This window comes from Macaca thibetana, chromosome 16 (genome assembly GCF_024542745.1).
Source record: "Macaca thibetana thibetana isolate TM-01 chromosome 16, ASM2454274v1, whole genome shotgun sequence".
NCBI classification, from domain to species: Eukaryota; Metazoa; Chordata; class Mammalia; order Primates; family Cercopithecidae; genus Macaca; species Macaca thibetana.
In genome coordinates this window covers 64,100,051-64,127,196 of record NC_065593.1, presented here as the reverse complement: position 1 = coordinate 64,127,196, position 27,146 = coordinate 64,100,051, and the positions used below count along the sequence as shown (strand labels likewise).

Sequence of the window (27,146 nt, the reverse complement as noted above, 5' to 3'; positions counted from 1 at the left end):
GGCAGCATGGCAGGCATGGCCTGGGACCTCTCTGGCAATGGCGATCGGTGCCCCGGCCAGCTCCCTGGTGCCTGATGCTCTTCTCTGTGTCTGGGGCTGGAGGGAGGTGGCATGTGGGTCCAGGCAGGGACTGACGGGGTGGGCGTGTTCCCTCAGTGTACCCAGGAATGATTCAGATGCCTGGATACCAGCCAGGCATGGTCCCTGCACCCATGCCCATGATGCCAGCAATGGGCACAGTCCCTGCCATGCCAGGTAAGGCTGGGCTGGGGGCACCAGAGTCCCTTCTCAGGAGAGCAGTCACCAGCTCTGGGACTGGAGGAGGGAGGGTCCTGCTAGGAGTCCCGAGTGCACAGTGGGCGGAGAGCTTTTGGCCATGGTGCCCACCGCTCTGGCCGCCTGCCGCCCTCACAGCCATGGTGGTGCCGCCGCAGCCGCCGCTTCCCAGCCTGGACGCAGGGCAGCTGGCCATCCAGCAGCAGAACTTCATCAACCAGCAGGCACTGATCCTGGTGAGTGCTGGCAGGGCCCTGGGGCTACCTGGTGGAGGGAGGTCTATGGCTCGGGGATGAGGGTCTGAACCGGCTGCTCCTCCTGCTTCAGGCCCAGCAGATGACAGCTCAGGCCATGACCCTGTCCCTGGAGCAGCAGACGCAGCAGCGGCAGCGGCAGGCTCGGGCCTCCGAGGCGGCGTCCCAGGCCTCACCCTCAGCCATCACCTCCAAGCCCAGGAAGCCCCCCACACCCCTGGAGAAGCCACAGCATGACCTGGAATCAGAGGGTGGCTGCCTGAGGGTGAGGAGGTGACCGTGTCCTCAGGAAGGGGTGTGGGGTGGGGGCTGCAGGGGCAGGGGACATGGGCAGGGTGAGTAGGCAAGTGCAGGGAAGAGGCTACTGGCCCAGGACTAGGGACCCGAGGGGTGTGGCGAGTGTGGCATCCAGGCTGGCTGAGCTGCCACTCACTTCTGCTCCTGCCAGGAGACCTCCGAGGAGGCTGAAGACAGGCCCTGTCAGCCCGAGAGCTTCCAGCAGAAACGGAACTATTTCCAGAAGATGGGTGAGGGCACTTGGGGCGGCAGGCCCCTGTAGAAACACGGCCAGTGCCCCTAGCCTGGGCCAGGGAGGGTGAGGTGTGCTCTGCTCCCCGGAGTTGGTGCGGCCCATCCAGGAGCCCAGCTGGGCTAGTGTGGTAACTTTGAAGGCCATCTGGACACTTGCAGGACAGCCGCAGATCACAGTGAGGACGGTGAAGCCTCCCGCCAAGGTCCAGATCCCCCAGGGGGAGGCGCAGGAGGAGGAGGAGGAGGAGCAGGAGGAGCAAGAAGTGGAAACAAGAGCAGGTTGTGGGGAGCTGGGCAGGGCCTGGGGCTCCTGTGGCTCTGCACAGCGTTTGACGGTCTTTCCTGTTTTCCTGGTCAGTGCCGTCCCCTCCTCCTCCCCCCATCATGAAGAAGCCATTGAAGCAAGGTGGGGCCAAAGCTGCAAAAGAGGCTGAGGCTGAGGCTGAGCCAGTCAAGGAGACAGCGGCCAAGGGCAGTGGCCAAGGGCCAGCCCAAGGCAGGGGGATCGTGGTGCGCAGCTCAGACCCCAAGCCCAAGCGGCCACAACCCAGCAGGGAAATTGGCAACATCATCCGCATGTACCAGAGCCGCCCGGGCCCCGTGCCTGTGCCTGTGCAGCCATCCAGGTGGGCCCCCAGGGGGAGGTGGCCAGGGCTGTCCTGCTCCTCAGGGAATCACCCTATGAACTTAGTGACCTCTCGCTTCTCCCACGAGGCCTCCCAAAACTTTCCTGAAGAAAATCGACCCCAAGGACGAGGCTCTGGCCAAGCTGGGTATCAACGGTGCCCACTCGTCCCCGCCGGTGAGCACCCCAACCTGTCCCCCTGAGAGTGTGCACTGGGGAGCCCAAGTTCACTGGGTGAACTTGGCCTTGTGCTGTGAATCAGCCCGTGTGCTTTCTCTATATCCCCCCAGATGCTGTCCTCCAGCCCAGGAAAGGGCCCCCCACCAGCTGTGGCTCCTCGACCCAAGGCCCCACTACAGCTTGGGCCCTCTAGCTCCATCAAGGAAAAGCAGGGGCCCCTTCTGGACCTCTTTGGCCAGAAGCTGCCCACTGCCCAGACACCCCCACCTCCACCAGCGCCACCACTGCCTCTGCCCGAGGACCCAGGGACCCTTTCAGCCGAGCGTCGTTGTAAGGAACCACACTTCCCCTGCGCCGTGGGCTTCACTGGGGCAGAGGCAGGGTTCGCACAGACTCTTGGTGCCCAGGGTTGAAGGCATTTTGGTGTGGCTGAGGCCAGCTGTTTGGGCTTCTGGACTTTGGAGCCATATGTAGCTGAGGAGTCCCAGCTTCCGTGTTCCTACCCAGGGCAGGGCCTGGGCATCTTTGAGGCTGTCATTGAGAGGCTGTCACACACAGGGTGTTGTCCTTGACACATACCTGACGGCTCTGTGGAGGAGTCAGTGGTATCACACACAGGGTGTTATCCCTGACACATACCCGACAGCTCTGTGAGGAAGTTAGTGGTCCTGGCTGACATGGTCTTAGAGGGCCCACGAGTCTCAGGGACTCCAGAGAAAGTTTAGGGCCAGAAATGGAGGCAGGAGATGGTGCCGTGGAAGGAGTAAGGCAGCTGGAGGTTGAGAGAGCTGGGCCCTTGGCGGGTTCTTGGGGACAAAGGTCTTCCCTCCCGTGCCCCCATCACTCTGGCTCTGAAGCCCCTCGCTGAGGCTCCTCACCCCTTCCTCCCTGCCAGGCTTGACACAGCCCATGGAGGACCAGGGCGTTTCCACCCAGCTACTCGCGCCCTCTGGCAGCGTGTGCTTCTCCTACACTGGCAAGCCCTGGAAGTTGTTCCTACGCAAGGAGGTGGGCATGAGGGTGGGGCCTTGGCCTGGCCTCTTTGGGCTGGCAGGGAGGCGGCAGGCTTTGTGTGTCCCAGTCTGGAACCCCAGCATCCCCTCCCCACAGCCCACCATCTCAAGGCTGATTTTCCAGGCCTGGGAGGGCAGAGGCTGGCTAGGCAGAGGCACCAGACCCACCGATCTTTGCCCTTCTGTGCCCTCCTCCAGGTGTTCTACCCACGGGAGAACTTGAGCCATCCCTACTACCTGCGGCTGCTCTGTGAGCAGGTGAGAGCTGGCCCACCTGCCAGCCTGAGACATCTGTAGAGGCAGCATCCCTGGTGCTCTTTGTCTAATGGCTGGGCCAGGTTAACACCATGTAGGGCATGTTGGCAGCCAGCACTAGGGGCCACTTCTTGTGTGCCCAGCCCTGCCTTCATTGAATCTTCACAACATCCCTAAAAAGTAGGGACCATGGCCAGGTGCGATGCTCACGCCTGTAATCCCAGCACTTTGGGAGGCCAGGGCGGGTGGATCACGAGGTCAGGAGTTCGGTACCAGCCTGGCCAACATGGTGAAACTCCGTCTCTACTAAAAATACAAAAATTAGGCATGGTGGTGCACACCTGTAATCCCAGCTACTTGGGAGGCTGAGGCAGGAGAATTGCTTGAACCCGGGAGACAGAGGTTGTAGTGAACCCAGATTGTGCCACTGCACTCCAGCCTGGGTGACAGAGCGAGACTGTGTCTCAACAACAAGAAGAAGAAGTAGGGACCATTATTCACCTAGTTTTATAGATAAAGATGAAAAGTAAAGTGTGTACAGTGCACAACACAGGCTCTAGCATGCAATAGGTACTTAATAAATAGTTGTGACTTTGCCACCTCTGAACGCTCCCAGGAGTGAGCCTCTGTTCCCCCAGATTCTGCAGTAGCAGCCGCCCCCTGCCCCAAACAATCATATATCTGGGCTGACCCAGGGGCAGTTACCATGGGGTCTCTGGGCAGTGGGTGAAAAGGGAGGGCTGGCAGTTGCAGGGGAGGGGACATGTGAGACCTGTGAATGGAGGTGGCCCAAGCCCTCCGTCCCTCCCTGCCCCACCTAGGCCTTCTGCTTAGCATACAGGCCACGGGGGCCAGGGCGCCCTCCATCAACCTCCCCAGCTTTTCCTTCATGCATGTTGATGGCTGCTCTGGGGGTGGGCTCTGTCTCAGGACCCAGTGGTGACTACCTAGCTCTGCCCCCAGATCTTGCGGGACACCTTCTCCGAGTCCTGTATCCGGATTTCCCAGGATGAGCGACGGAAAATGAAAGACCTGCTGGGTATGGGTCCAGGGACTGTGGAGTTGGGAGCTTGAGTGCTGGGGACTGCGCCTGCCCTGAAGGAGGGAGCAGCATGGGAGCAAACTCTAGAGCCCCCTCTGTGTGAGCAGAGGACAGCCCGGGTCCTTCCTGCCCACAGGAGACTTGGAGGTGGACCTGGATTCTCTCAGCACCACTGAAGACGGCGTCAAGAAGCGCATCGTGGTGGCTGCTCGGGACAACTGGGCCAATTACTTCTCCCGCTTCTTTCCTGTCTCGGTCAGTGGCGCTGGGGTAGGGAGTTGGGATGCCAGGCCCCCAACCTGGATCCTGGGGTGCATGGGCACGGACCCCCCACAAGCAGGAGAGCTGGGGGGCAGGCGCCAGGGGAAGGACAAAGCCCAGCCACTGGCCCTGGGCAGCTCCAGGGCATCTTGGGCAGTAGCAGGACCCAGGAGCCTGCCTGAGACCCACCACCTTCCTGTAGGGTGAGAGTGGCAGCGACGTGCAGCTGCTAGCGGTGTCCCACCGCGGGCTGCGACTGCTCAAGGTGACCCAAGCCTCCAGCCTCCGCCCACACCAGCTGAAGATTCTCTGCTCATACAGGTGTGCTGGCCCACGACCCTGGGCTAGAGGTGGGGGCAGGTGGCAAGGTGACCCCAGCTCATGCCCGGCCCCTGCGCAGCTTTGCAGAGGTGCTGGGTGTGGAGTGCCGGGGCAGCTCCACCCTGCAGCTGTCGTTGAAGAGCGAGCAGCTGGTGTTGCACACAGCCCGGGCAAGGGCCATCGAGGCGCTGGTTAAGCTGTTCCTCAGTGAGCTTAAGAAGGCAAGTGTGGGGTGCGGGTTGGGAGGCCGGGCGGGCAGCCCTCACCGATGCTGCATCTCCCCGTCCATCTTCCCTGTGGGGGCAGGGGCTGGGAGTTTGGGCTAAATCCCTGGAAGTCTGGGGTGCTAGGTGGAGGGGGAGGCCAGCAGGGGGAGCAGGTGGGAAGGCAGGACAGGGAGGCGCAGGCAGGCTCCCTGCTCCAGGCCCTCACCCGCTTGCCCGCAGGACTCTGGCTATGTCATCGCCCTGCGCAGCTACATCACTGACAACTGCAGCCTCCTCAGCTTCCACCGTGGGGACCTCATCAAGCTGCTGCCGGTGGCCACCCTGGAGCCAGGTATCGCCACAGGCCGGCAGGGGCTCACACAGGGAGGGCATCCACTTGGCAGAGGCTGCCTAGGGGCGGAGGGTCCGGCGGGTGAGCCACATCCCTGGGTGCCTTCCAGGCTGGCAGTTTGGCTCTGCCGGGGGCCGTTCCGGACTCTTTCCTGCGGACATAGTGCAGCCGGCTGCCGCTCCCGACTTTTCCTTCTCCAAGGAGCAGAGGAGTGGCTGGCACAAGGGTCAGCTGTCCAACGGGGAACCAGGGCTGGCTCGGTGGGACAGGGCCTCAGAGGTGAGGAAGATGGCAGAAGGAGAACCACAGGCAAGGCCTGCCTGAGACTGAGGAAGGAAAGGGGTTTGACCGCTCCCGAGGCTGCCATGCAGTGGGACCACCCTGCTGTCCGTCTCCTGTGGCTGCCCCTCTGCCCCCTCCTGATGGCTCGCCTTGTCTCTCCAGCAAGACTGTGCACTCCTTGCAGGCAGGGCAGGGCAGGGCTGGGCTGGGCGCTGCTCTTGGGTCCCGTGTGGCACTTAGTTCAATGCTGCCCTAGCAGATGCTTAATAAACAGCTCTTCACTTTCCTGGCTTCCGGTCTTGCTCCTTTGGTGTCTGGCTGGGGAGGGATGGGGCTGGGGCAGGACCCCTGGGACAGGGCACTGGACACTCAGGTGGCACCAGGTTTCTTGTGCTCCCAGCGCCCTGCCCACCCTTGGAGCCAGGCACACAGTGACGACTCGGAGGCCACCAGCCTGCCCTCCTCTGTGTCCTATGCCTCTCTGTCCACCGACTCCCACAACTACACCATGCAGGAATTCGCCCTGCGTTACTTCCGGAAGTCCCAGGCCTTGTGAGTGCACTGGGCCGACCCCTGTGCCTGTCTATCCTCAGTCTTCCCAAGAGAGCGCGCCCTGCTCTGAACCACTAGGCTGTGCTCTTAGCCCAGCCTGGCTGGCTGGGATGAGGGCAGGAGGGCCAAACAAGCTGGGCTGTCTCCCCCTGCCCCCCACAGGCCGGGCCAGACAGATGAAGGTGCTACAGGGAAGGACACAGACAGCCTGGTGCAGTACACCAAGGTGAGGGAGAGGCAGGGAGGTGTCTGGCCCATGGATCTGCCCTCTGACCCCCGCAGCCCCCAGACCCACAGCCTCCTCTCTTTGGCCACAGGCTCCCATTCAGGAGTCGCTCCTCAGCCTCAGTGATGACGTGAACAAGCTGGCTGTGGCCAGCTTCCTGGGTGAGTGGCCATGGGCATCCTGGGTCCCCATGTCTGCAGTGCCATGGACCTGGGTGTCTGGTCCCTTTATCTCCTTGAGCTCTGCCTGGCTCCATCCCAGTCTGCCAACTCCGGGAAGCTCACTGGTGGCTCCTGGACTCCAGGGCCCTCACCGCCTACTACTCCCACCCAAGGGTTGTGGGTTGTGTGGAGTCTGGGGTTGGAAGGCAGTCCATGGGTCCAGAGGATGCTATGTGCTGTGTGGGGTTTGGTACCCAGGAGCCTCAGTCTCCCCATGAGTCAAGCTACAACCAGCTACCCTGGCTGGCATCCATGCATTTTGAGAGTGAGGCATCAGATGGCAGGTGAAGTCCCTGCACAGCAACAGCATGAGCCGGGGCCAGCCCCAGCACAGCCCCAGCTGTGTGCCCTGTTTCTTATCCTGCCTGCAGCCCTGATGCGGTTTATGGGTGACCAGTCCAAGCCCCGGGGCAAGGATGAGATGGATCTGCTCTATGAACTGCTAAAGGTAAGCCTGGGCTGTGTGACGCCCAGCACCTGTGCCTGTCCTCCTGTCTGGGCTTGAAGGAGATCCCCTTCTCTTGGTCACTGTCCTTCAAATCATTCCAAACTATTTACTGAACACCCATTGCATGCAGCGGGTGTGGCTGTGAAGCCAGCAGGCTAAGTCTCTGCAGTGCTTACGATAACTTATGTGTCTGGGCGTGAGAGGTCACTGGAGAGTAAGAATGCAGGGAAGGCCAGGCACGGTGGCTCAAGCCTGTAACCCAGCACTTTGGGAGGCCGAGACGGGCGGATCACGAGGTCAGGAGATCAAGACCATCCTGGCTAACCTGGTGAAACCCCATCTCTACTAAAAAATACAAAAAAACTAGCCGGGCGAGGTGGCGGGCGCCTGTAGTCCCAGCTACTCAGGAGGCTGAGGCAGGAGAATGGCATAAACCCGGGAGGCGGAGCTTGCAGTGAGCTGAGATCCGGCCACTGCACTCCAGCCTGGGCGACAGAGCGAGACTCAAAAAAAAAAAAAAAAAAAAAAAAAAGAATGCAGGGAAGGGGCTGCTGCAGTGGAGAAGGCTTTGTGGCAGCCTTCCTACAGGGAGGGAAGGAGTGAGCACAGGGTGACACGGAAGGGCAGGCAACAGTTCAGGTGTGGTGGGAAGCCTCGGCATCATCACACACCAGCAAGGCCAGTGTGGCTGAGACTAGTGAGCAGCACGGAGAACAGAGGATGAGGACGGGGAGCAGACGGTGGGTCCAGGCCACCACAGGCCTTGTAAAATCATTGGCTTCTGATTTTTGGAAAGATGGGAAACCACCAAGAGGATTCTGGAGAGAGACTCGGCTTACGTTTCACAGGGTCACTCGGCTGTTGTTTGGGATTCTGGGGGCCTAAGTTTAAAAGCAAAAGGAAGTTATCTCAGTGGTCCCAGGTGAGGGATGGTGCTGGCAGCAAGGGAGAAGCAGAAGATTCAGAGCCAGCAGTGTGTGCTGACCAATCGCATGTGGGCTACGGGAAGGAGGACAACTACTGTCTTCAAGGAGCAGGTCTTGGCTGGTGGAGGAATCTGTTTTGAACACGTGAGGTCTGAAATCCCAGACTTCCCAGTGGAGGAGTCTGGGGTTCAAGGGAGAAGGCTGGAGGCAGGCACCTCATCAGATGGGAGCAGCTGAGGCCACAGGGAGAGGGGCAGACAGAGAGAGGTTCAAGGGCATGGCACCGCTCAGAGGTCAAGGAGTTAAGGTGAAGCCAGCAGAGATGACTAAGAGATCAGAGAAGCAGGGGCCAGACATGTGGCTCACGCCTGTAATCCCAGCACTCTGGGAGGCCAAGGTGGGTGCATCACCTGAGGTAGTTCTAAACCAACCTGGCCAACATGGTGAAACCCCATCTCTACTAAAAACACAAAAATTAGCTGGGCGTGGTGGAGCACCCCTGTAGTACTCAGAAGGCTGAGGCAGGAGAATCGCTTGAACCCAGGAGGGTGGAGATTGCAGTGAGCCGAGATGGCACCACTGTACTCCAGCCTGTGCGACAGAGCAAGATTGTCTCAAAAAATAAAATAAATATATGAAAAGACCGGGCACGGAGGCCCACACCTGTAACCCCAGCACTTTGGAGGCCAAGATGGGCGGATCATCTGAAGTCAGAGATTAAACCTGGCCAACATAGTGAAACCCCATCTCTGCTAAAAATACAAAAATTAGCCAGGTGTGGTGGCACGCCTATAGTACTCGGGAGGCTGAGGCAGGGGAATTGCTTGAACCTGGGAAACAGATTGCAGTAAGCCGAGATCACGCCATCGCGTTCCAGCCTGCGTGGCAGAGGGAGACAGGGAAGCAGCAAAGAGAGTGACTGAGTAGCCAGTGCAGTGATGCTCTTAAGCTGAGGGAGACAGCTTGACCCAGCCCCCGCCCACGGCCTAGCAGGATTTCTCCAGAGCTTCAGACCCCAGGCTCACCACTCCCATCCCTCACCCCACCTGCCCTTCCTATCCCCGCAGCTGTGCCAGGAGGAGAAACTGAGGGATGAGATTTACTGCCAGGTTATCAAGCAGGTCACGGGACACCCCCGGCCGTGAGTGGGGACCGGTGGGGTGGAGAGGCTTCTGGGGGCAGCTGGGCACTGTGGCCTGGCCAGCCTGAAGCCCGAGCTCTCTGCCCTGCAGGGAACACTGCACTCGAGGCTGGAGCTTCCTCAGCCTTCTCACAGGCTGCTTCTCTCCGTCGACCAGGCTGATGCCCTACCTGACCAAGTTCCTCCAGGATTCAGGCCCCAGCCAAGGTGCCCGTGGGAGGGGGAGATGGAGGGGGGGCAGGGGTTTCTAGGACTGGGAACTTGGAGGGCTCGGGGAGACCTGGCCACCTCATAACCCCAGCCTGGCTCCTCTGCAGAGCTGGCCCGGAGCAGCCAGGAGCACCTCCAGCGCACAGTCAAATATGGGGGGCGCCGGTGGATGCTCCCACCGGGTGAAATGAAGGCTTTCCTGGTACTGGGGGTGGTGGATGGGCATTGTGGGACACCCTGGGGTGGGGGGGTGTCCCCCACAGGAGACCACTGGCCGACTGACCACTGGTTGACTGACCCTGCAACCTGCCTTGGCAGAAAGGACAAGCCACTCGCCTGCTTCTTATTCACCTGCCAGGAGGTGTGGATTACAAGACGAATATCCATACTTTCACGGTGAGCTTGGGGGCCACCAAGGGAGGTGGCCTTGGGCATCAGTTCTGGGCCCTCCAGCGTCCCTCCCCCTCATCACAGCCTGTCCACATGCCCAGGTGGCAGCAGAAGTGCAGGAGGAACTGTGCCAGCAAATGGGCATCACAGAGCCTCAGGAAGTGCAGGAATTCACCCTCTTCCTCATCAAAGAGAAGGGTGAGCTTGGGGACGGAGCCTCACTGTGGGGCCCCTCCCCCACCCGGGGGTGAGGTGGTTTGGTTTCTGCTGGGGTGGCAGGGTGGGGTGTGCGTGGTCTGAGCAGCGGTGGACCTAGGGTCCCCATGCAGGCAAGCTGGTGCGGCCCCTGCGGCCTGCTGAATACCTCAACAGCGTGGCAGTGGACCAGGACGTGAGCCTGCACAGCCGGCGGCTCGGCTGGGAGACCCCACTGCACTTCGATAACTCCATCTACATCAGCACGCACTACAGCCAGGTCAGCCTGCCTGCCTCCGAGCCGCTGCTGCAGTTTGAGGGCGCGGCTTCCTGCCTGGGCGACTTCCAAGCCCCCCTCCCCACAAGGGTGTGGGTCTGTGGTGGCTGGGGGGTGACGGTGGCAAAACTAGGCTTGAGCCCCTAGAGCCACCAACTGATGGGGGCTTTGGGCCACCTCTGCTCTCCTCACCATGCTCCCCGCACAGGTGCTGCGGGACTACCTCCAGGGGAAGCTGCCGGTCAGTGCCAAGGCGGACGCGCAGCTCGCCAGGCTGGCCGCCCTGCAGCACCTCAGCAAGGCCAACAGGAACACTCCCTCAGAGTGAGTGGGGGCACCTCCCGCCCCTAAGCCCCTCCCCTTCTCCAAGGTCAAGGCCATTTGACTGGTACCCTTCCTGGCCCTAACTGGACTGGCCCAGAGCAGCGGGGCCTGGTGGACATCTGTCCTCTCCACCCCACCGTGAGCTCCTCTGGTTCAGGGCCCTCACCTCATTTATGTGTATGGATCCCTAGTCTTGCCCACAATAGGCACTGGTTCAGTTATTTGGCACATGCTGTATGCCCAGCCCTGTACCAGGTGGTCAGGGGCCAAACTGACTCCGGCCCCGCATCCTAGGCAGGACCTGCTAGCTTATGTGCCACAGCAGCTGCAACGGCAGGTGAACATGGCCTCCATCAAGAACCTGATGGGTCAGGAGCTGAGACAGCTGGGAGGACACAGCCCCCAGGAAGCACAGATCAGCTTCATTGGTGGGTCTGGGGCTGGGACCGCTGGGGTGGGGGCTGGAGGCCAAGAGGGAAGGAATGCAGGTAGAGGGGCGAGGAGGGGTCTGCACCTGCCCTGTCCCTCTCAGCTGACCTGAGGGGCCAAGCAGCACAGGTTCCAGGGCCCTAGCAGTCAGAATTCCTGCCTGCACCCTCTCCACCCGCAGAGGCCGTGAGCCAGCTGCCCCTCTTCGGCTATACCGTCTACGTAGCGCTGAGAGTGAGCATGCAGGCCCTGTCGGGACCCGCTCTCCTGGGGCTCAACCGCCAGCATCTCATCCTCATGGACCCCAGCTCCCAGGTGGGCAGGGCTCTTGCCCCAGCTCTGGCCGAGGGACCCTTGGGCCATTCCATCACCCACAGTGACCCCTCCCTGGAGACAAGACCAGCCCTGCTCTCTGCTGCCCCCAGAATCTGTACTGTCGCATTGCCCTGAAGAGCCTGCAGCGGCTCCACTTGCTAAGCCCACTGGAGGAGAAGGGGCCCCCTGGCCTGGAAGTCAACTATGGCTCAGCTGACAACCCCCAGACCATCTGGTTTGAGCTGCCACAGGTGAGTGGCCAGGCCTCTGGCCACCTTGGAAAGGTGGATGTGAGGACCTCGCCCCGGCATGGCATGCAGTGGGAGCCCAGGCCCAGGCTGATGCCCACTGCTCCGGAGTGCTGGCCAGAGGCGAGGGGCTGGTTGGGGAGCCCTCTTGTAACAGGCCTTTCTCTGGGCAGGCCCAGGAGCTGCTATACACCACTGTCTTCCTGATAGACAGCAGTGCCTCTTGCACTGAGTGGCCCAGCGTCAACTGAGAGGAGTGTAGGCCAGGGAGAGACGAGGGTGAGGCCTCCCCTGGCCCAAGTCTCACCCAGATGGTCTGCCTTGGATGCTATCAGACCACTGTTCCAGAACCTGCCACAGCACAGCCCAGCCGGCCCACATGCAGGCCATGAGGCAGGGGCTGCTATCACGTCACCAACAGGCAAAGAAAACAGCCAGAGCCCCTCCAGGACGGCCTGGGCCCAAAGAGGGCTGCAGGAACTCGCCTGGGGAATCTGAGGTTGCCCAGTCTGAGGGAGACGCCCACCGGCCCCAGGCTCCGCCCAGGCCCCACATTAGCACAATCCCAGGCATGGGAGAAACAGCTGCTGAGGAAATAAAACTCCCCGGAGAAAAGGGCTGTGTGCACGAGCGCATGCGCCACCACACGACTTTATTCCTCTCCCAAACACCTCGTCCGGCCTGGCCTTCCTGAGCAGGAGCCGAGCAGAAACGGGGCCTGGCTGCCTTTCCTCTGCCACAGTTCTGACCTGGGCAAGGCTGGAAGCTGGCATCGTAATGGATGGGGAGTGGGTGGAGGACCTGAGGTTCCCCTGAATAGGTCCCAATACCTTGGACAGGTGGGCCTTGTCCTGACTTAAAACTCGGGGAGGGGCCACTCTTCCTTCACCTTCTTCTGGCAGCAGCTCCACCACCCTCCACCTTCTGTCCCGGACATGTGTCCTAGAAAACCCAGCCATGAGGGCCAGGAGAGGCAGGGAGGCTCTGAGAAGGGTCTATAGGCTTTGCAAGCAGAAAGAAAGGTGGGCTGACCTCTGACCTGGATTCAGGGGGTGTCTGGGGTCATCCCCAAAGCCAAGTATGGTTGGAAGGGAGGAGGACTCAGAAAAGCAGGCGAGGCCCGGGCTGGCCCGTGCTAGAATCTGGTGGAGGATGCGGGCCTTGCCCAGCCACCAGCTGGTCATCTCTGGGGGTCACACAGGCCGTGCCAGTCAGCTTCACTCTCACACCGAGCCCGGCCATGGAAGAAGTGCCTGATGAGGTTCTGGGCCTCTTCTTTCACTACAGATTCAGGGTGGGGGCATGACGCGAGTGTCAGCCTCCTCCCTGTAGACCACCCTCCCAACTGCCTCCTGGCCCTGGCAATGCCAGCGCTCACCGCTCCTTCCAGGAGAGGGCTTCTGAGTCAGCAAGTGTGAGAGGTGGCGGGCGAAGGCTTTAAACACCTCCTGGAAGGGAGAGGCAGAAGAGAAGCAGAGAGCAGGACCCTGCCCTGACCCCCAGAGCGACCCAAAGCCATGACCCGACGGCAAGGCAGGCCCCAGGGAGGACGGGTGCGGGACTGGCCCTGGCCCAGCCTGCTCTGACCCACCGTGTTCTGGGGCTCACACTCCCTGCCTCGCGCCCCCAAGACACCCACATACCCCAGGCCTGGGAGAAGGCAGAGCCCACCCACTCCCCCTACCTTGGAAGCAAACTTGCCCTCCTTGTAGAAAGGGGTCAGGCACTTGACCACAACATTTGCAGCCTCCTTCAAGGAGATGCCAGGAGCTGAGAGCTGACAGGGGTCTTGAGCTGTGGGATTCAAGGTGCCCTGATCGCTGGCCAAGACGCTGCCCTTGACCTCGGCTAAGACGGAGGGCTTGGCTGAGGGGCGCAGTCTCTTCTGAGGCTGGCTCTCTGGGTTCTCCTGAGAAGGGCCACAGCAGAGGGTCACTCCTGAGTTCCCTTCCACTGACCTGCTCCCCTCCTCCAAAGACTAGGCCCCCACACCAGCCGCCCCCACACCAGCCCAGCCCATCTGCCGCCGGGTGTGGAAAGAAGCGCTGATTTTCCCTGACCCCTTGACCAGGGCACAACAGCTCCTGGCCTCGCCCACAGCCCTTCTCTCCTTCCCAACGGCCTCATCCCTGCCGGCACCTGCTGGGATGGAGGCCGCTTGCCCTTCCATGTGTCCTTTGCAGGGGTGGGCTGGACTTCAGGGGTGCCCTGATCTCTGGGCAGGCAGGTGCTGGTGGAGGGAAGAGCAGGCATCACAGCTCTGGGTCCTAGCGGCTCCCTCATCCTAGGAGGCCTAGGAGAGCCCATCTTAGGGATGAGCTCTGAGCTTCAGACGCCCAGGGAGCAAAGGGGATGCTGCCATGTGGATTCCAGAAGATTCTATGACTACCTCTACCCTTACCTTGGCCTCTCCCTGAGGCACTCTTCAGTCTGGGGAGGGGCAGGCGAACGTCCCCCGGCTCCATCTTCCTCCCCTGTGTATTTCTCTGGGGCCATCAGCGGTCCCTGAACCCCCTCACAGGAGGGGCAGGCACCTTCTGCCTCTGGGGCTGAGGCCAGCAGAGCTGGGCTTTCCTCCCTTCGGCAGAAGAAGCGGGCGATGCTCTGAGAATCCTTGTGGGCCGCTGCGGCTAGGAGCTGCTGTTTCTTGCTAGCCCGGCCCTTGGCAAGGGAACTGCCCCCAGAGGAACTTTTTGCCTTCTTCTCAGGGGAGGGCCCCCCACAGTGAGCGCTGCCTCCAGGGACCTCCCCTCTGGGCCCAGGGAGGGGCTCACTCCTGTCCTCATCCAAGAGGCCACAGGGCCGGCTCGGGGGCTCATGCTCGCCTCCCCGCTTGGGCTGGGGGGCTTGCTCCCTGATCCGAGTCGTCTCCATCAGTTCCGTGGCCGTCTGGAACGGGCGGGAGCCTTTGGGGAAACCAGCTCCTACCCGCTTGGGTTTGAGCTGTAAATGTGAGCAGGAGGAGAGGAGGTTCAGCCCACCAGGCCCCGTCGAGGGCTCCGCTGGCTGGACCAGTCGCTCACATTGGGCCGGGGCTCTCAGGAGTGTGGGAGGGAAGAGGCAGGCAGGACCCTGGTGGGGAGCCAGGCCATGGCAAGAGGTGCACCCCTGAAGGCAGAGGGGAAGTGGAGCCTTTCCTGGTCACAGGTCTGGAGGCCACTGGGCCACAGCTCACCGAGTACACATGGGAGGCCGGTGGGATGTCATACTCATTGGGCTCGGGGGGCGCAGCTTGGGCACTGCAGCTGTTGGCACTGCCTCCCACGTCATAGGGCTGCCCATCCTTGGAGGCTCTGTGGATATCAGCCACCTGGGCAGGGATGGGCAGGGAGGCTGTGGCACCCGCCAGCTCCTCCTGACGTGCCCCACCCAGCCCTCCTTTTCCACTAGGCACTAGAAGTGGGTTTCTGTGGCCAGTGGCTGCAGACAACTAACTACTGGGCAAGTTTTAGGCCTCCCATCCTCACAGGGTTGGCTAAAAACACCTCCGGCTAATGGAGAATGGAGCTCTACCCCCATAAACTGTCTCTGGGGTGGGCTGGGGAGGGTGGGTTCTGGGGTGCCCGTGCCCGGAGAGCTGGCAGACAGCTTCTGCCTCAGAGCATGGAGAGGCCCCTGCAACAACCCTTGGTCCGCCTGCACCAGGCCCACCTTCTTCAGCACGCTGGCCTTGTACAGGTTGGCCACCTTAGCATTCCGGAATGTCTCATGTTCCAGCTCCACGGCCTTGGCCCGGAGGTCAGCTCTGTGGGTGCAAGGTAACCGGCACAAGGTATCAGGTGGGCCTGGGCTTCTCCCTGCCAAGCTCCTGTGGGACTCGAGGCCTGGTGGGGTAGGCCTTGGGCACAGGGATTCTGACTAGGACTCTCTGGGCACCCTGTGGTTTACTGTCCCTCAGCAGCTGCTGGCAGCACCTAAGTTGCAGCCATGTCTGGCCCTGGTGGGGTTTAGGGGCAGTCCCCTGGAGTAGGAGAGGTACAATCTGGGGAGAGGTGGCCCAAACAGGCCAGGGTTGATAGTGTCCTGCAGTCTCCAAGGGAACGAGAGCTTGGAGGGCTCCTCTGCCCAGTGACTGTGGAACTCACTCATCAGTGGTACATGTGGACTGGCGGTTACTGCTCAGCGCCTCCTCCAGAAGCCCCAGGCAGTGTTCCCGTGCCTGGCACAGGAGAGTAAGATTGGTCACACGGCCTCGAGGCTGGGGGACGGCCCTGGGGGGTGTCTGAGGAGCTGCCCGTCTCTTACCTTCACAGTCAGCCTGGGGATCCTCCTGCTACAAGCCTCTTTCAGGGGACAGTTCTCATCTGTTGGTGGGGGAGGTCCTTGGTCTTTTCATTCCACCTTCTGCACTCTGAGGTCCCCCACACCCTAGATGAGAATCCTCCCTCCATGCCCCGGGAAGAGGCCGCAAGCCTCTAGGAACATTTTTGTACTGACCTGGGGGTACAAATTCTTCTATCTTGGGGTCTTTGCCCTGGAGGACAACATGAAGGGTCCATGAGGTGTCCTGCCCTGCCACAGGACAGTCCCATCCAGCACCAGAGAAGGGGCTGAGAGGTGCGAGCAGGGGGCCACCAGGGGCCCCGCACAGGCCACCGAGCGCCTCCCCTCACCTTGCGCAGCTGCATCTGCTTCTGATAGAAGAGGTTCCACTCCCGCTTGTGGGCCTCATCTCTGCCTTCATCCCCGCTGCCTCCAGAACCTTCGTCGTACCTAGGGACAGGCCAGGCATGAGTGGCCCTGGCCTGGACTCTGCCCTCCCCATGTGTGCTGCTGCTAGGATGGCAATGTCCCTGATGTCCTACCAGCCCAAGGGGGGACTGCAGCATCGTAGCACCTCTGGTCTGGCCTTAGCACCAAGGGAATGCCGGACGATTCCAGTGGGTTAGAGTCCCTGGCTTCTTGGCCCCTTACCTGCTGAAGCCCCCGTAGCCCTTGCGGCCTCCCTCATACAGCTCGGGGTCAAAGCCATTCCCCTGGGAGGGCCCGATGCAGGTCTTGCTCCAACTGCTGCTGCGCTCCAAGGCCTCCAGCTGCCTCCGCACGGCCATGGGGTTCTGGCAGTGGTCGCAGCCTTTGACGCAGGCAGGCGGCGCATCCCCGAAGTACTTGGCAATGGCAGCATGGCGGCACCTGGAGCAGGCAGCACCGCAGAGGTGAGGGGTGGAGAGCCCAGCCGGCTGGCATCTGTTCACCCGAGCCCTAATCGCTGGCTGAGCGAGCACTGCCATGTCCGGCATCATGCCAGGAGCCCCACACCCCTCATCTCATCCAAGCCGCACCGGGCATCGTTTGGCTCTGCCCACTACACAGATGAGGACAATGAGGTGAACAAACTTTCCCGAGGTCACGCAACACATGGGGGTCTCCCGGGAAGCAGGATATGAACCCCACTCTGTCCAGTTACTCCTCTGCTCCTCCCCTCTGTCCTCTGGCAATGGGATGTACTGCACAGAGTTCAGACTCTGGGTGCAGATGCCGGCTCTGTCATGAAGGCTGTCTTTTGGGTGACACACTTCACCTCCTAAAGCCTATGCGTTCCCATCAGTAAGATGGTGCAGGCCGGGCGCGGTGGCTCAAGCCTGTAATCCCAGCACTTTGGGAGGCCGAGACGGGCGGATCACGAGGTCAGGAGATCGAGACCATCCTGGCTAACCCGGTGAAACCCCGTCTCTACTAAAAATACAAAAAACTAGCCGGGCGAGGTGGCGGGCGCCTGTAGTCCCAGCTACTCGGGAGGCTGAGGCAAGAGAATGGCGTGAACCCGGGAGGCAGAGCTTGCAGTGAGCTGAGATCCGGCCACTGCACTCCAGCCTGGGCAACAGAGCGAGACTCTGTCTCAAAAAAAAAAAAAAAAAAAAAAGATGGTGCAGCAAGGCACCGACCTCATGGACTGAGTGAAGATGGCTGAGATGTCTGAAGTGCATTACAGTATAGTCACACCTCATGGAATGACTGCACAGCCAACAGTGGTCCCCTAAGATTCTAACACTGTATTTCTACTGTACCTTTTCTATGCTTATGTGTGCTTAGATATGTGAATACCACTGTGTTACAACTGCATATGGTACTTGGGACAGTAACATGATGTACAGGTTTATAGTCTAGGAGCAACAAGCTGTACCACATGGCCTGGGTGTGTAGGAGGCTATGCCGCTTAATATTTTTTTTTCCTTCTCTTCCCTGGAATTGCCGTTTGATTTCCTTAAGTATACTCTGTGACTGTGCAATGACAAGTTAAATTTCTCAAAACTTATTTGCATTGCTAAGGCAGGCATGACTCTGTAGTAATATGTCCCATCATCAACTTCTGAGGGTGTCACAGGTGGGGCCTTAGCCAGGGAGACGCAGCCTTGCCTGGAGTCCTCCTCTCGTCTTCCTCTGTCTCAACCCTGCTGCAGCCCTCCTGGGGTGAGTGGCCTCTGCCCATGCTGGGAGCAGGGAGCAGCCTCTGGCTGGCCCAGGAGGCTCTGTCACATCTCTGTTCCCTATGCATGGGGGTGGCTGTCGACCCTTGGGGCAGGTGCAGAGGCTGCAAGAGGGGCCATAGCTCTCTCAGGCTCCTTACAAACAGCCATTCCTGCCCCCAGGAACGTGGCACAGGGTAGGGAAGCCCAAGAGGAGATGCTGGAACAGAGGCAGGGCTGTCTGGGGTGCCACATCCCAGGGACGAGAATAGCTGGTGTTAACTGCTATAACTAGAACTCCTCCCAGTGTGAGCGCTGCTGGGGCTGCAAGAAGCCCTTTGAGGGGCTGCAACCCCAAGGCGCAGGCTCAAAGATCCAAGGCTGATTGTAACACCCCCCTAAGGAAGCAGGGCCTGGCTGACTTTCCTTTAGCTGAGTGAACGCAGCTCGGAAGCCTGACCTGGGCTGGGACAGCCGAGGCGGCCACCAGAGGGTGCTCCTGCCCCCACTCTGCTCCAAAGAGTAAATGCGACAAACGGTCCATCCCCAAGAGTCCGTGCATCTGCACAGCGGCCGCCTGTCCAGCCTTCTGGGAGGCTCTGGCATCCAAGTGGTGTGACCACATGACTGGCTTCCTCCCCCTGCCCTCCCCAAGCCCTGACTCACTGGGGTTTTGTGCTCGGACTCAAAGAGCTCCATTGACAGCGGGGCTGGGGTCAGTTTCTCTCCACACAGCCTGGCCTGCTGGGTGGCACAACCAGGCAAATGTCACAGGGCCCGGCCCCTGGACTCTGGAGCCCTGCCCTGACAGCTGGGCCAGGAGTGCAGTCACAGCCCCGGCAGAAGGCCCTCACCTCACGAGGAACATGAGGTGCCTTGCCGGGCACGCAGGCCACTCCCAGATCACTCAGGATTCCAAGTTCTCCCCCAGGACGCCTTCAGACGCTGAGTGGTACAAGGGCCTCCCCAGGGACTGGCTGCAAAGCCTCCTGCTCGGCTTGGGAGGGCACCAGCTCCCCACTGTTTACTGTTGTTCCTGAGAGGCCAGAGGGAGGGGCCAGCCAGGGAGTGGCCAGAGGGACAGAAGGGGTGGCCTTCCCGAGGGCAGGGTGGGTGCCCCAGATCTGAAAGCACTGCAGGACTCCCCTCCACAGGCTCAGGTGGCGCCTCCCCAGGGTCCTCCTGGCCAGGGAGGCCCTCCCTGGGCCCACCTAGAACTGCATGAGCCGACTTCTTTCTTCAGCTCCCAACTCAGGCCCAGCCCACGGCATGGGAGTAGGGGAGAGGGAGAGGAGGGGGAAGGAGGAAGGAGGAGGAGAGAGGGAGCTCATCCTGTCCCCGAGCAGCCCTCTCAGGGCAGAGGTGAGGCACCAGGACATGAAGTTGGAGGACAAGTTCCCAAGCAGGGCTTCCTCGGGCTCCCCCTCGCGACGGTAATTTGACACTTGGATCTCCAGGACGACCAACAACAAAAAAGCCAGGCAGAGACAGCAGCTGGCTGTCAGCAGAGGGGCTGGGCTGAGGCGCCCAGGGGAGCAGCGGCACCCGGCACCCACGGAGGAAGTACGAGGACAGCACGTGGAGGCTCCGCGCTGGGGCACTGCTGCTCAGCCCCCGACACCTGAGCTCCCAGGTGAGTGGAAATGGCCACAGAAGAAGGGGGGATAGTGAGGGAGCAGCAAGGGTCTCCTGCCCCCAGGGTGAAGGGCCACAGTCTACCATAAACACGGAGAGGTCTTGGGGGACACGCTGGGTCACTTTCCTGCAGGGAAATCAGGCAGCCTCCTGCACGCACCTGCACTCTCCCTCCTGCTGGGACCCTGCACTAGGGGAGGGCCGGGGGCTCTGCTCAGAGCGCCTCCCGCTCCGCCTGCTGTGCAGCAGAGGGGCCCCGAGGGCCTGCTTATTCTGCAAGTTCATTTCAGCTCTTTTATTCAGGGGGCTTAAAAGAGGGATTTGGCTGTCCAGCTTGGAAGAGAACGGCTGCCGGCCTGCTGAGCCTCCCTTTTTCCCAGGATTAGGGCAGAGCCCTGTCGAGGTCAGTGCGGGGTCTGCCCAGCCAGTGTGTGGCACCCCCAGCATGCAGCAGGACTCCACCCATCTGTGTCTGTTCGGGGGCTTGGCCCACTCACTGCCGGTGTTCTCAGTTCAGGGCTCAGCCTGGGTCCTCCTCCCTGGGCCCTCCTAGAACTGCATGAGCTTCCAGATCTCCCTCTGGTGACGAGCCTTGAACACCAAACCAGGAACCTGGATGACTGACTTTCAACCCAGGCTCAGGTGGGGAGGTCACAGAAATGAGGCTGGGAGGGACCACGCTGGCAACCAGGACCTCTGCTGTGCCACTGTGACGCACAGGTTGATGTGACACCGCCCCTAAGGAAGCAGGGCCCGACTGTTTGGTTCTTTGGGGAGCACTGAGAGCAGCCCTCCTGGGCAGGGCCCGTGAGCCGAGGCTGCCTACTCCTGCTTCCCTGTCCTCAAGCCAGCGTTAAAGCCACCACCTCCCATATGTTTTCCTCAAAGCAAACAAGCTGGCATCTAGTAAGAAAGGAAAACAATGACCCAGGGAAATGTGGAAACCAAGGACCAGTCCACGTGTTCCCAGCTTGGCAGAGGCTGGGGGCTTCGGCTGGGGCTGGTGCCTGTGGAGACGAGCTCCTGTGGTGTTGGGAGGCGCACAGCAGGGAAAGAGTCAGGCCAGGTGGGGGTGAGGGCACAGTGGTGAGCCTGGAAACCCCACTGGCTGTCACTCACAAGACGCCCCAGGCAGGCAGGTGGGGATCCCTGTCCTGCATCCACAGGACACAAGTGGACAGGGTCTCTCCAACATAGTCCCTGAACCAGGACGGAGAGGGAATGAATGGCCAGTTTCTGTAGCTGCAGAAGGAGCGCCTACTGTTTCTAATACCAGCAGCACAAAGCGCTTCCTCCTGTCCTGGGTGGCTACAGGAGCAGGGCCTGCCAGGGGTTCAAGCACCACTTTCTACTTCTAGTTGGAGCCAGGGCAAAAAGGGGAGTCACCCAAAGGCTCAGTGCCAGAAACAGGGGCATCCCCCCGGCTGCTCAGGCACAGGACCCTGCAAATCTCCCACAAGTGTCAGTTATGCCTCCTTCTAGTTGGACCTCAAGCAAGATAATGCCCAGTAGGGCAAGAGTGGCTGAAACCCACCATGACGAAACAACAGGGCAGAGCAAGCAGCCCTCTGGGCCCTGCGCCGCCAGCACACCTCACTTATCAGTCTCAAACACGCCGCCTGCTGCCAGCCCTTCCTTGTGGGGCGCCTGGGGTTGTAGTATCAGCTCTGCGAGGAGGAAACAGGGAAGCTTCGGGACCAAGTGGCAGCTGTCTGGCCTGCGGGATGCCTGCCTGTTGCAAGGCTCCGTGTGCCAGGAGATGCCACACAAAGGAATGCTTCCCATCCCTCCGGCTCTGTCAGCCTTCCCTGCCCTGCGTGTTTCCCCTGTGCTGACCACTACTGCAGCCAGGGCGCACCCTCTGAAGGCTCCAAGCAGGGCTGGCTGGGCAGCCTGGGCAGCAGGATGGCCTGGTGGCAGCTGGGCTACACTCCCTCTTAGGGCCAGAGGAAGCCACTACTTGCTCTGGCAGCCACTCAGGAACCCCTGAGGATCCTGAGAAACCTCCAACCAAGGCACTACTGAGCGTGGCGCTGGGAGGGATTCTAGTTGTCCTGGTTCACAGGTGGGCACTACTGAGCGTGGGGTTGGGAGGGATTCTAGTTGCCCTGGTTCACAGGTGGGCACTACCGAGCGTGGGGTTGGGAGGGATTCTAGTTGCCCTGGTTCACAGGTGGGCGCTACCGAGCGTGGGGTTGGGAGGGATTCTAGTTGCCCTGGTTCACAGGTGGGCACTACCGAGCGTGGGGTTGGGAGGGATTCTAGTTGCCCTGGTTCATAGGTGGGAAGGGTGGTTTCTGAAGGTGTTGGGTGAACCTGAGATAGAAAGACTGGAAAAATACAGGATCATCAGTAGCCCTCCTGGGCTTCCCTGCCTTCCTCCTGCCAAACCTAGGAAGGGAAAGGGGAGGAGAGGTGGCCAGCCTCAGCGCTCCCATGTTCCCCTCGCCACAGCTGGGAACACTAAGGTTCCCTTAGGAGCCGCGGCTGGGGCACACGCCACACAGTCACCTGACGGCTGCTGGTTATATTGGGCACCAAGCGTCAGGCACTCCTTGGCCTGGCTTTAAATAGCCCGCTGGGAAGACCGGCTGGGGACTGGCTGGAATGCGCGTCCTCCTCTTTAGAGAACAGGAACCCCCTGTTCCCCCACCTGCTCCATGAAGGTTCAGTCACGGGCTTATGCTCCAAATGACAAGAGATCAACTGCAAAACAAAGGGGGTCCTGGGGTTCCTCTCCAGCTCTCTGGGGGCAGAACAGCCACGTCCAATGGTCCCACTTCCGCTCACTGTGTGACAGGATATCGTCTGAGTACCCCTGGGTCAGACCCCAGGGCTGGGTGAGGCTGGCCATGCCTGGCTGGCAAATTCAGCCTCCAGTCAGCCCCCTAGGGAAGCCCTGGGCACCAAGCTATGCCACTATCCACAGCCGCAGCCTGCTGCTGCTGGGAACTGACACTTTTCCCAGCTGGGGGCCGGGGTCCACCCAGCATGAGTCTGCAGCTCTCCCACTTTGCAGACCCTGGAGGCTGGCCAGAGCTCCTCAGCAACAAACCCCACTTTTCCTGCACCAGTAAATTTAGCCTCAGTCCAACCATCTTCCTCCCTGTTCTGGTGAGCATGACCCCAGGTCTCCATGCCACTTCTCGCTCATAAGGAAAAGCTCCCCCCTGCTAACTCTCCCTGCCCGCGTCCTCTTTTAAGGAGTGTCTCTGCTGGGCTACACGAGGCTGTGTAGGCACAGTGCCAATCAAGCTGAAAACGCCAGACCAAGTGCAGAGAGGGAGGGGAGAAAGGCAGCCGAGCTCCTGAACCATGCACCAACTGTCCCGTAAGGGACACTGTCGGCATTGTCGTCCCTCTAAGAATGACGGAACCTGGAAAGCTAGGAGGTACCGGACCAAGAGGGGACCACTCTCCTTGTGCAAGCCTGCTCCACCTGGCCAGAGGGAATGTCCCATTCGGTCTGACCAGAGGGGTCAGTCCTACGCTCAGGCTGGCTAGGCACACAAGACCTGTACCTGTGGTGACAAGGACTCCAGGTAGTCTCAAAGGGCCTGGTGTGGCCCCGGCCTGGAGGCGATATGCTGATAAAAGCAGCTTCAGATCCACAACGTGGGCTGGGGCTGGCTGAGCACAGCCGGTTGGCTTCCAGGGGGCTCTGGGCCCTGGCTGCTATACTGAGCCCACTGCAAGGGCAGTGCCCTCAGGGGGGCTGCTCCTGGCTATCTTGCTGGTCTAAGCTGGAGACAGGCCTCCATGGGGAGATAGCGGGGGCACCAGTGGGGGTGCTGGCTGAGGCCCTGTCCTGCTGTGTAACCTCAGAGAAGCTGCTTGCTCTCTTGGGTCTCAGTTTCCCCATGTGTAGAAGGAAGGAGGTGGGAATGGATGATCTGTGGCATTCTAGGACCCTATGTCTCTCAGTACATTTGAAAACTGAGATCCTCACCTCTGCAGAAATGTAGTCACTCCAGGTGAGGTGTGAGAAGCTGGGTGGATCTAACTCAGGGAACCTCCTGCTTTTGACAGGAACTCACCTAATTTTCCACGGAGCCATCTTCTGCCTGCCACCCTCATTGTCACTTAAAAAAACAGCTCCCAAGGCCAAGCGCAGTGGCTCACATCTGTAATCCCAACACTTTGGGAGGCCAAGGAGGGCGGGTTACCTGAGGTCAGGAGTTCGAGACCAGTCTGGCTAACATGGTGAAATCCCGTTTCTACTAAAACTACAAAAATTAGCTGGGCATGGTGGCACGCGCCTGTAATCCCAGCTACTCCGGAGGCTGAGGCAGGAGAATCACTTGAACCTGGGAGGCAGAGGTTGCAGTGAGCTGAGAGCATGCCATTGCACTCTAGCTTGGGCAACAAGAGGGAAACTCCATCTCAAAAAAAACCAAAACCAAAACCAAAACCATGGCTCCCCACCTCCAGCTTGCCTGCCTTCCTTCAGGGCACACACCACAGACATCCTAGGACAGGCACCTAAGAGGTGTTGGGGGTGCTAGTGACGGTGCACGGGAGTGATAGCCCCCAAAGCCAGTGAGAGTCCTCCCAGGGGGGCATTCTCATGTGCTGGGCACCACCCCCGTGGCTGTCTACAACATGCTGCTAGATGGTCAGTCCTCCCAACAGCCTCAAAACATGAGCATCTCATTCCATATCAGAGACATGAAGCAACCTGTTCATGTCACAAAAGGAAGATGGAAGTGGCATTCAAGGAGGGGCAGCTGAAAACACTAGAGCAGGCCCCTGGCAGAGAAGGAAATCCAGAAGGTACATGCCGGCTGCCACCTTCCTTCTGAAGGACTATGAGGCAGAAGAGGGGGCAAGGTCTAAGTGACCACAAGTGGGACTAACTGGGGGCCAGCAGGGAGTCCGACCTTCTGCAGTAGGTGGGCTGCCTCAGCAGGCGGGGGTTCCTCACCATCCTGGGTGCTAATGCAAACGCCACATGGCCTCAAGGATGGCCGCAGGCCAAGTGCAGGGTGGAGGGCTCTGTTCAATGACCTTCATGGTGGTTCTAAACCAGCTCTGCCAAGGCAGCAGCACTGGGAGTGACCGGCCTCACTGACTGCAGCCATCCCAGCGAGAACCGGCTGAGACCCGGGATGAGGCAATGATCATTACAGGGGCACGAGCCCCTGGCCACCTGTCCCCACCACCACCCTGGATTAGAGCAACTGCCTTGGTGAACAGGATCAGGCTGGGTTGGGACAAGGCTGTCTCTGGCCCCTCTCGGAAGAGGCACCAGCTCCCTCATGCCCACAGGAGAGGCAGAAGGGGAAAGCGGCTCAAAGACACAACAGCCCGACAGCCTCAGCCTGGAGCTGCACCTTGGGCTTCTTGGGCACCCTGAGACAGGAAGAGGCTCTTCTGGGGCAGGGCTGGGAGTGGAGAGGACTTTCCTGGTCAGGCCAGAGAAACAGATGAAGCCAGCAGGGGAAGGGCTGGCTTGACATCCTGGGCCTCCTGACCCCCTCCCAACAGACAGGACAGAAACCCTGGCAAAACCTGGAGGGACACGGTGCAGCCTCCTGCCTCCGGCAGAACACGCATGAGTGCAGAAACTGGGCTGGTGGGAGAGGCTAGGCAGCCTGGGAGACGGGGGCAGTTTTCACCTCTGACTGACCCTGGCCAGAAGCCCCATGAACCTGCTCTTGGGAGAACCTGCTCCTTCTGTCCCCACATTGATGGAAGGCAAGATAACCAGTTTGGCATCCTATGCCAGTCTCCCCACCCCGAGGGGACCCGGGTGCCAGGAGGGAGCTGTGCCAGTCCCAAGCACCTGGGCAAAACCTAGGAGTGGTACCTCAAGACAAGGGAACGGAACAGCGAAGACAGAAACCACCACCAGCTTCAGCCTTGGCTGGCAGCCCCCGAAGCAAGCCCTTGGTCTCACTGTCCTCACCGGTTTCCTCCACCCTGAGCTGTGTCAGCTGGGTGGGGACTGAGGGCCACCACTAGGTGGAAGTCACCAGGGGTGCAATGTGCGAGACCTGACAAACTTGTTCTGCGGGCTGCGGATGGGTGCGAGGGTGGAATCTCAGTGCTGCGGCGAGTGTGGGGCCAGCCGTGGAGGCTCCAGGTGTTCTCTCTGCCCCAGCACAGCCCGGCAGGAGCCCCGACCCGAAGCCAGCGCAGCATGGCCGCCACCGACTTCGTGCAGGAGATGCGTGCTGTGGGTGAGAGGCTGCTGCTCAAGCTGCAGAGACTGCCCCAGGCTGAGCCCGTGGAGATCGTGGCCTTCTCAGTCATCGTCCTTTTCACAGGTTAGTTGGGGCACTCAGAGGCCTATGGCTCTCCCTGGCATCTGGGAGCGACCACACCATGGTGCCAGCCACAGGGCTGGCAGAGGTGGCAGGTGTCTCCCGGACCAAGGAGGAAAACCAGTTGTCCTTTGGGGGAAGCCGAGGGAGTTCCCTCATCCTCTGATATGCTGCTTGGGTGATGGGTGGTGCTGGGGACTGGGCCCCGCAGTACCCCGGGATCCCAAACACGGGGATGATGGGAGCCAGGCTTGGGCAGCGAAACAGAAGATACAACATGGAGGAGGTTGGTCCTGGCGGCTGGCGTGGGGACCGTCAACACCTCTCACCAGCCTCTCTGGTCTTTCTGACCTCTCCACCAGACCTGTGGGGGAAAGACCCTGGCACGCAGTGGGTTTCTCTGGGAGGAGGACGGGCATCCTTTCTCTCCCCAGCCTGAGTCCCGTGCTCTCACCCGGCCCTCCAGCCACTGTTTTGCTGTTGCTGCTGATAGCCTGCAGCTGCTGCTGCACTCACTGCTGCTGCCCTGAGCAGAGAGGCAGGAAGGTCCAAGTGCAGCCGACACCACCATGACGGACAGGGGATGGCTGAGGAGAAGCTGGAGAGGAGATGACCAACGCTATGACACAGGCCATCAGCCTGGCCCTGCAGCCCTCACCCCTCAAGACCAGGCTCCCCTGGCCCTAGCTCTGGCCCGGCCCAGGTACCTGGACACTGACAACTTGAGCCCTACCAAGGAAACCAGGGCTGGTATAGGTGCAAACCTCTCATCTGCCAGTGGACACTGGGTGCTGGGGAGTCAGCTGTTTCAAAGACTGGGTCAACTGCCTGGGCTTCTTCGCCTACCTGCACTTTTTAACAAAACAAGGAAGTAGGGGTCCCCATACCTTGATGGAGAACAGCCCCTACCTGTGGGCAATTGGCCCTTGGGGCTCTGCTGATCCATGCCAAAGAGGAGCAAGGCAATCAGAGGGGCTTTGTGCAATAGCTTCTGCATCCGAGCTCCTGCCACAGCGTAAGCATGTCAGTATTCTAGTCCAGTATTTGCCGGTTTCCAAGTAAAAGCTTTTGTGTTATGTTTCTGCGGTGCCGGACTCCCTGAGGTTGGGCTGGGCTCTGTGCATCGGGAGGGGGTATAGCTGGTGCCTGTCCTTCCCAGGCCTCTGCTTTCCCTGTGCCCACAAAAGCTGGAAAACCACGCAGAGAAGCGTGCCACACAGGCGGTAACACCACGGGACCCGTGGATGGTGCCACGAAATTCCTGTCATGCATCAGCTGCTAATGAGCTCTGCCAGGCCGAGGCACTACTCTGCAGTGGCAGAGACTGTGTTTGCCCAA

General features: G+C 60.4%; 4 protein-coding genes across 13 annotated transcripts in view; 3 read left to right on the top strand and 1 right to left on the bottom strand.

Annotated features, from left to right (window-relative positions):
• The window catches only part of MYO15B (myosin XVB), a 37,189-nt gene extending 25,074 nt beyond the window's left edge, over positions 1 to 12,115 (top strand). For 4 of the 8 annotated variants that reach the window (XM_050764134.1, XM_050764135.1, XM_050764136.1 and 1 more), the window contains 31 exons: positions 157 to 255; positions 415 to 512; positions 604 to 795; positions 979 to 1,057; positions 1,221 to 1,340; positions 1,420 to 1,687; positions 1,776 to 1,863; positions 1,977 to 2,196; positions 2,762 to 2,874; positions 3,078 to 3,137; positions 4,098 to 4,173; positions 4,313 to 4,431; positions 4,640 to 4,758; positions 4,838 to 4,979; positions 5,205 to 5,316; positions 5,426 to 5,595; positions 5,999 to 6,150; positions 6,313 to 6,376; positions 6,468 to 6,537; positions 6,969 to 7,045; positions 9,039 to 9,112; positions 9,204 to 9,319; positions 9,430 to 9,524; positions 9,641 to 9,718; positions 9,814 to 9,910; positions 10,042 to 10,187; positions 10,393 to 10,508; positions 10,803 to 10,936; positions 11,119 to 11,252; positions 11,363 to 11,503; positions 11,674 to 12,115. In XM_050764134.1, coding sequence (XP_050620091.1) covers positions 157 to 255; positions 415 to 512; positions 604 to 795; positions 979 to 1,057; positions 1,221 to 1,340; positions 1,420 to 1,687; positions 1,776 to 1,863; positions 1,977 to 2,196; positions 2,762 to 2,874; positions 3,078 to 3,137; positions 4,098 to 4,173; positions 4,313 to 4,431; positions 4,640 to 4,758; positions 4,838 to 4,979; positions 5,205 to 5,316; positions 5,426 to 5,595; positions 5,999 to 6,150; positions 6,313 to 6,376; positions 6,468 to 6,537; positions 6,969 to 7,045; positions 9,039 to 9,112; positions 9,204 to 9,319; positions 9,430 to 9,524; positions 9,641 to 9,718; positions 9,814 to 9,910; positions 10,042 to 10,187; positions 10,393 to 10,508; positions 10,803 to 10,936; positions 11,119 to 11,252; positions 11,363 to 11,503; positions 11,674 to 11,751 — 3,647 coding nt within the window. In that variant the 3' untranslated portion in view covers positions 11,752 to 12,115. Of the gene's footprint in view, positions 1 to 156; positions 256 to 414; positions 513 to 603; positions 796 to 978; positions 1,058 to 1,220; positions 1,341 to 1,419; positions 1,688 to 1,775; positions 1,864 to 1,976; positions 2,197 to 2,761; positions 2,875 to 3,077; positions 3,138 to 4,097; positions 4,174 to 4,312; positions 4,432 to 4,639; positions 4,759 to 4,837; positions 4,980 to 5,204; positions 5,317 to 5,425; positions 5,596 to 5,998; positions 6,151 to 6,312; positions 6,377 to 6,467; positions 6,538 to 6,968; positions 7,046 to 9,038; positions 9,113 to 9,203; positions 9,320 to 9,429; positions 9,525 to 9,585; positions 9,719 to 9,813; positions 9,911 to 10,041; positions 10,188 to 10,392; positions 10,509 to 10,802; positions 10,937 to 11,118; positions 11,253 to 11,362; positions 11,504 to 11,673 lie in introns of those variants that run through there. The other 4 variants (XR_007720309.1, XM_050764139.1, XM_050764140.1 and 1 more) reach the window with 4 other exon arrangements.
• The window catches only part of SAP30BP (SAP30 binding protein), a 161,946-nt gene that overhangs the window by 68,175 nt on the left and 66,625 nt on the right, over positions 1 to 27,146 (top strand). The gene's annotated exons all lie outside the window — the stretch shown is intronic.
• Positions 5,129 to 26,887, top strand: SMIM5 (small integral membrane protein 5). 2 transcript variants are annotated; one of them, XM_050764495.1, is made up of 4 exons: positions 5,129 to 5,132; positions 19,464 to 19,540; positions 25,646 to 25,811; positions 26,275 to 26,887. In XM_050764495.1, exons 3-4 carry the CDS (start codon positions 25,685 to 25,687, stop codon positions 26,379 to 26,381), a joined length of 234 nt encoding a protein of 77 aa, XP_050620452.1. In that variant the 5' UTR covers positions 5,129 to 5,132; positions 19,464 to 19,540; positions 25,646 to 25,684; the 3' UTR covers positions 26,382 to 26,887. The 2 variants fall into 2 exon arrangements, with proteins under 2 accessions (XP_050620452.1, XP_050620451.1); XM_050764494.1 differs by lacking the exon at positions 5,129 to 5,132 and having other exon boundaries at positions 19,183 to 19,540; positions 25,651 to 25,811.
• Positions 12,120 to 27,146, bottom strand: part of RECQL5 (RecQ like helicase 5) — a 39,874-nt gene continuing 24,847 nt past the window's right edge. For both annotated transcript variants that reach the window (XM_050764202.1, XM_050764201.1), the window contains 12 exons: positions 16,415 to 16,633; positions 16,114 to 16,213; positions 15,938 to 15,974; positions 15,746 to 15,804; positions 15,586 to 15,659; positions 15,152 to 15,245; positions 14,676 to 14,810; positions 13,902 to 14,443; positions 13,640 to 13,730; positions 13,185 to 13,409; positions 12,879 to 12,948; positions 12,120 to 12,781 (listed from right to left, as the gene is read on the bottom strand). In XM_050764202.1, the coding sequence (XP_050620159.1) occupies positions 12,681 to 12,781; positions 12,879 to 12,948; positions 13,185 to 13,409; positions 13,640 to 13,730; positions 13,902 to 14,443; positions 14,676 to 14,810; positions 15,152 to 15,245; positions 15,586 to 15,659; positions 15,746 to 15,804; positions 15,938 to 15,974; positions 16,114 to 16,213; positions 16,415 to 16,633 (1,747 nt within the window). In that variant the 3' untranslated portion in view covers positions 12,120 to 12,680. The remainder of the gene's footprint in view (positions 12,782 to 12,878; positions 12,949 to 13,184; positions 13,410 to 13,639; positions 13,731 to 13,901; positions 14,444 to 14,675; positions 14,811 to 15,151; positions 15,246 to 15,585; positions 15,660 to 15,745; positions 15,805 to 15,937; positions 15,975 to 16,113; positions 16,214 to 16,414; positions 16,634 to 27,146) is intronic.

Bases quoted from the DNA above. Each gene is read 5' to 3' on its own strand.
- SMIM5 (XM_050764495.1), top strand. From the start codon at position 25,685: ATGGCCGCCACCGACTTCGTGCAGGAGATGCGTGCTGTGGGTGAGAGG. The intron at 25,812-26,274 runs GTTAGTTGGGGC...CCGGCCCTCCAG, and splicing joins AGTCATCGTCCTTTTCACAG to CCACTGTTTTGCTGTTGCTG.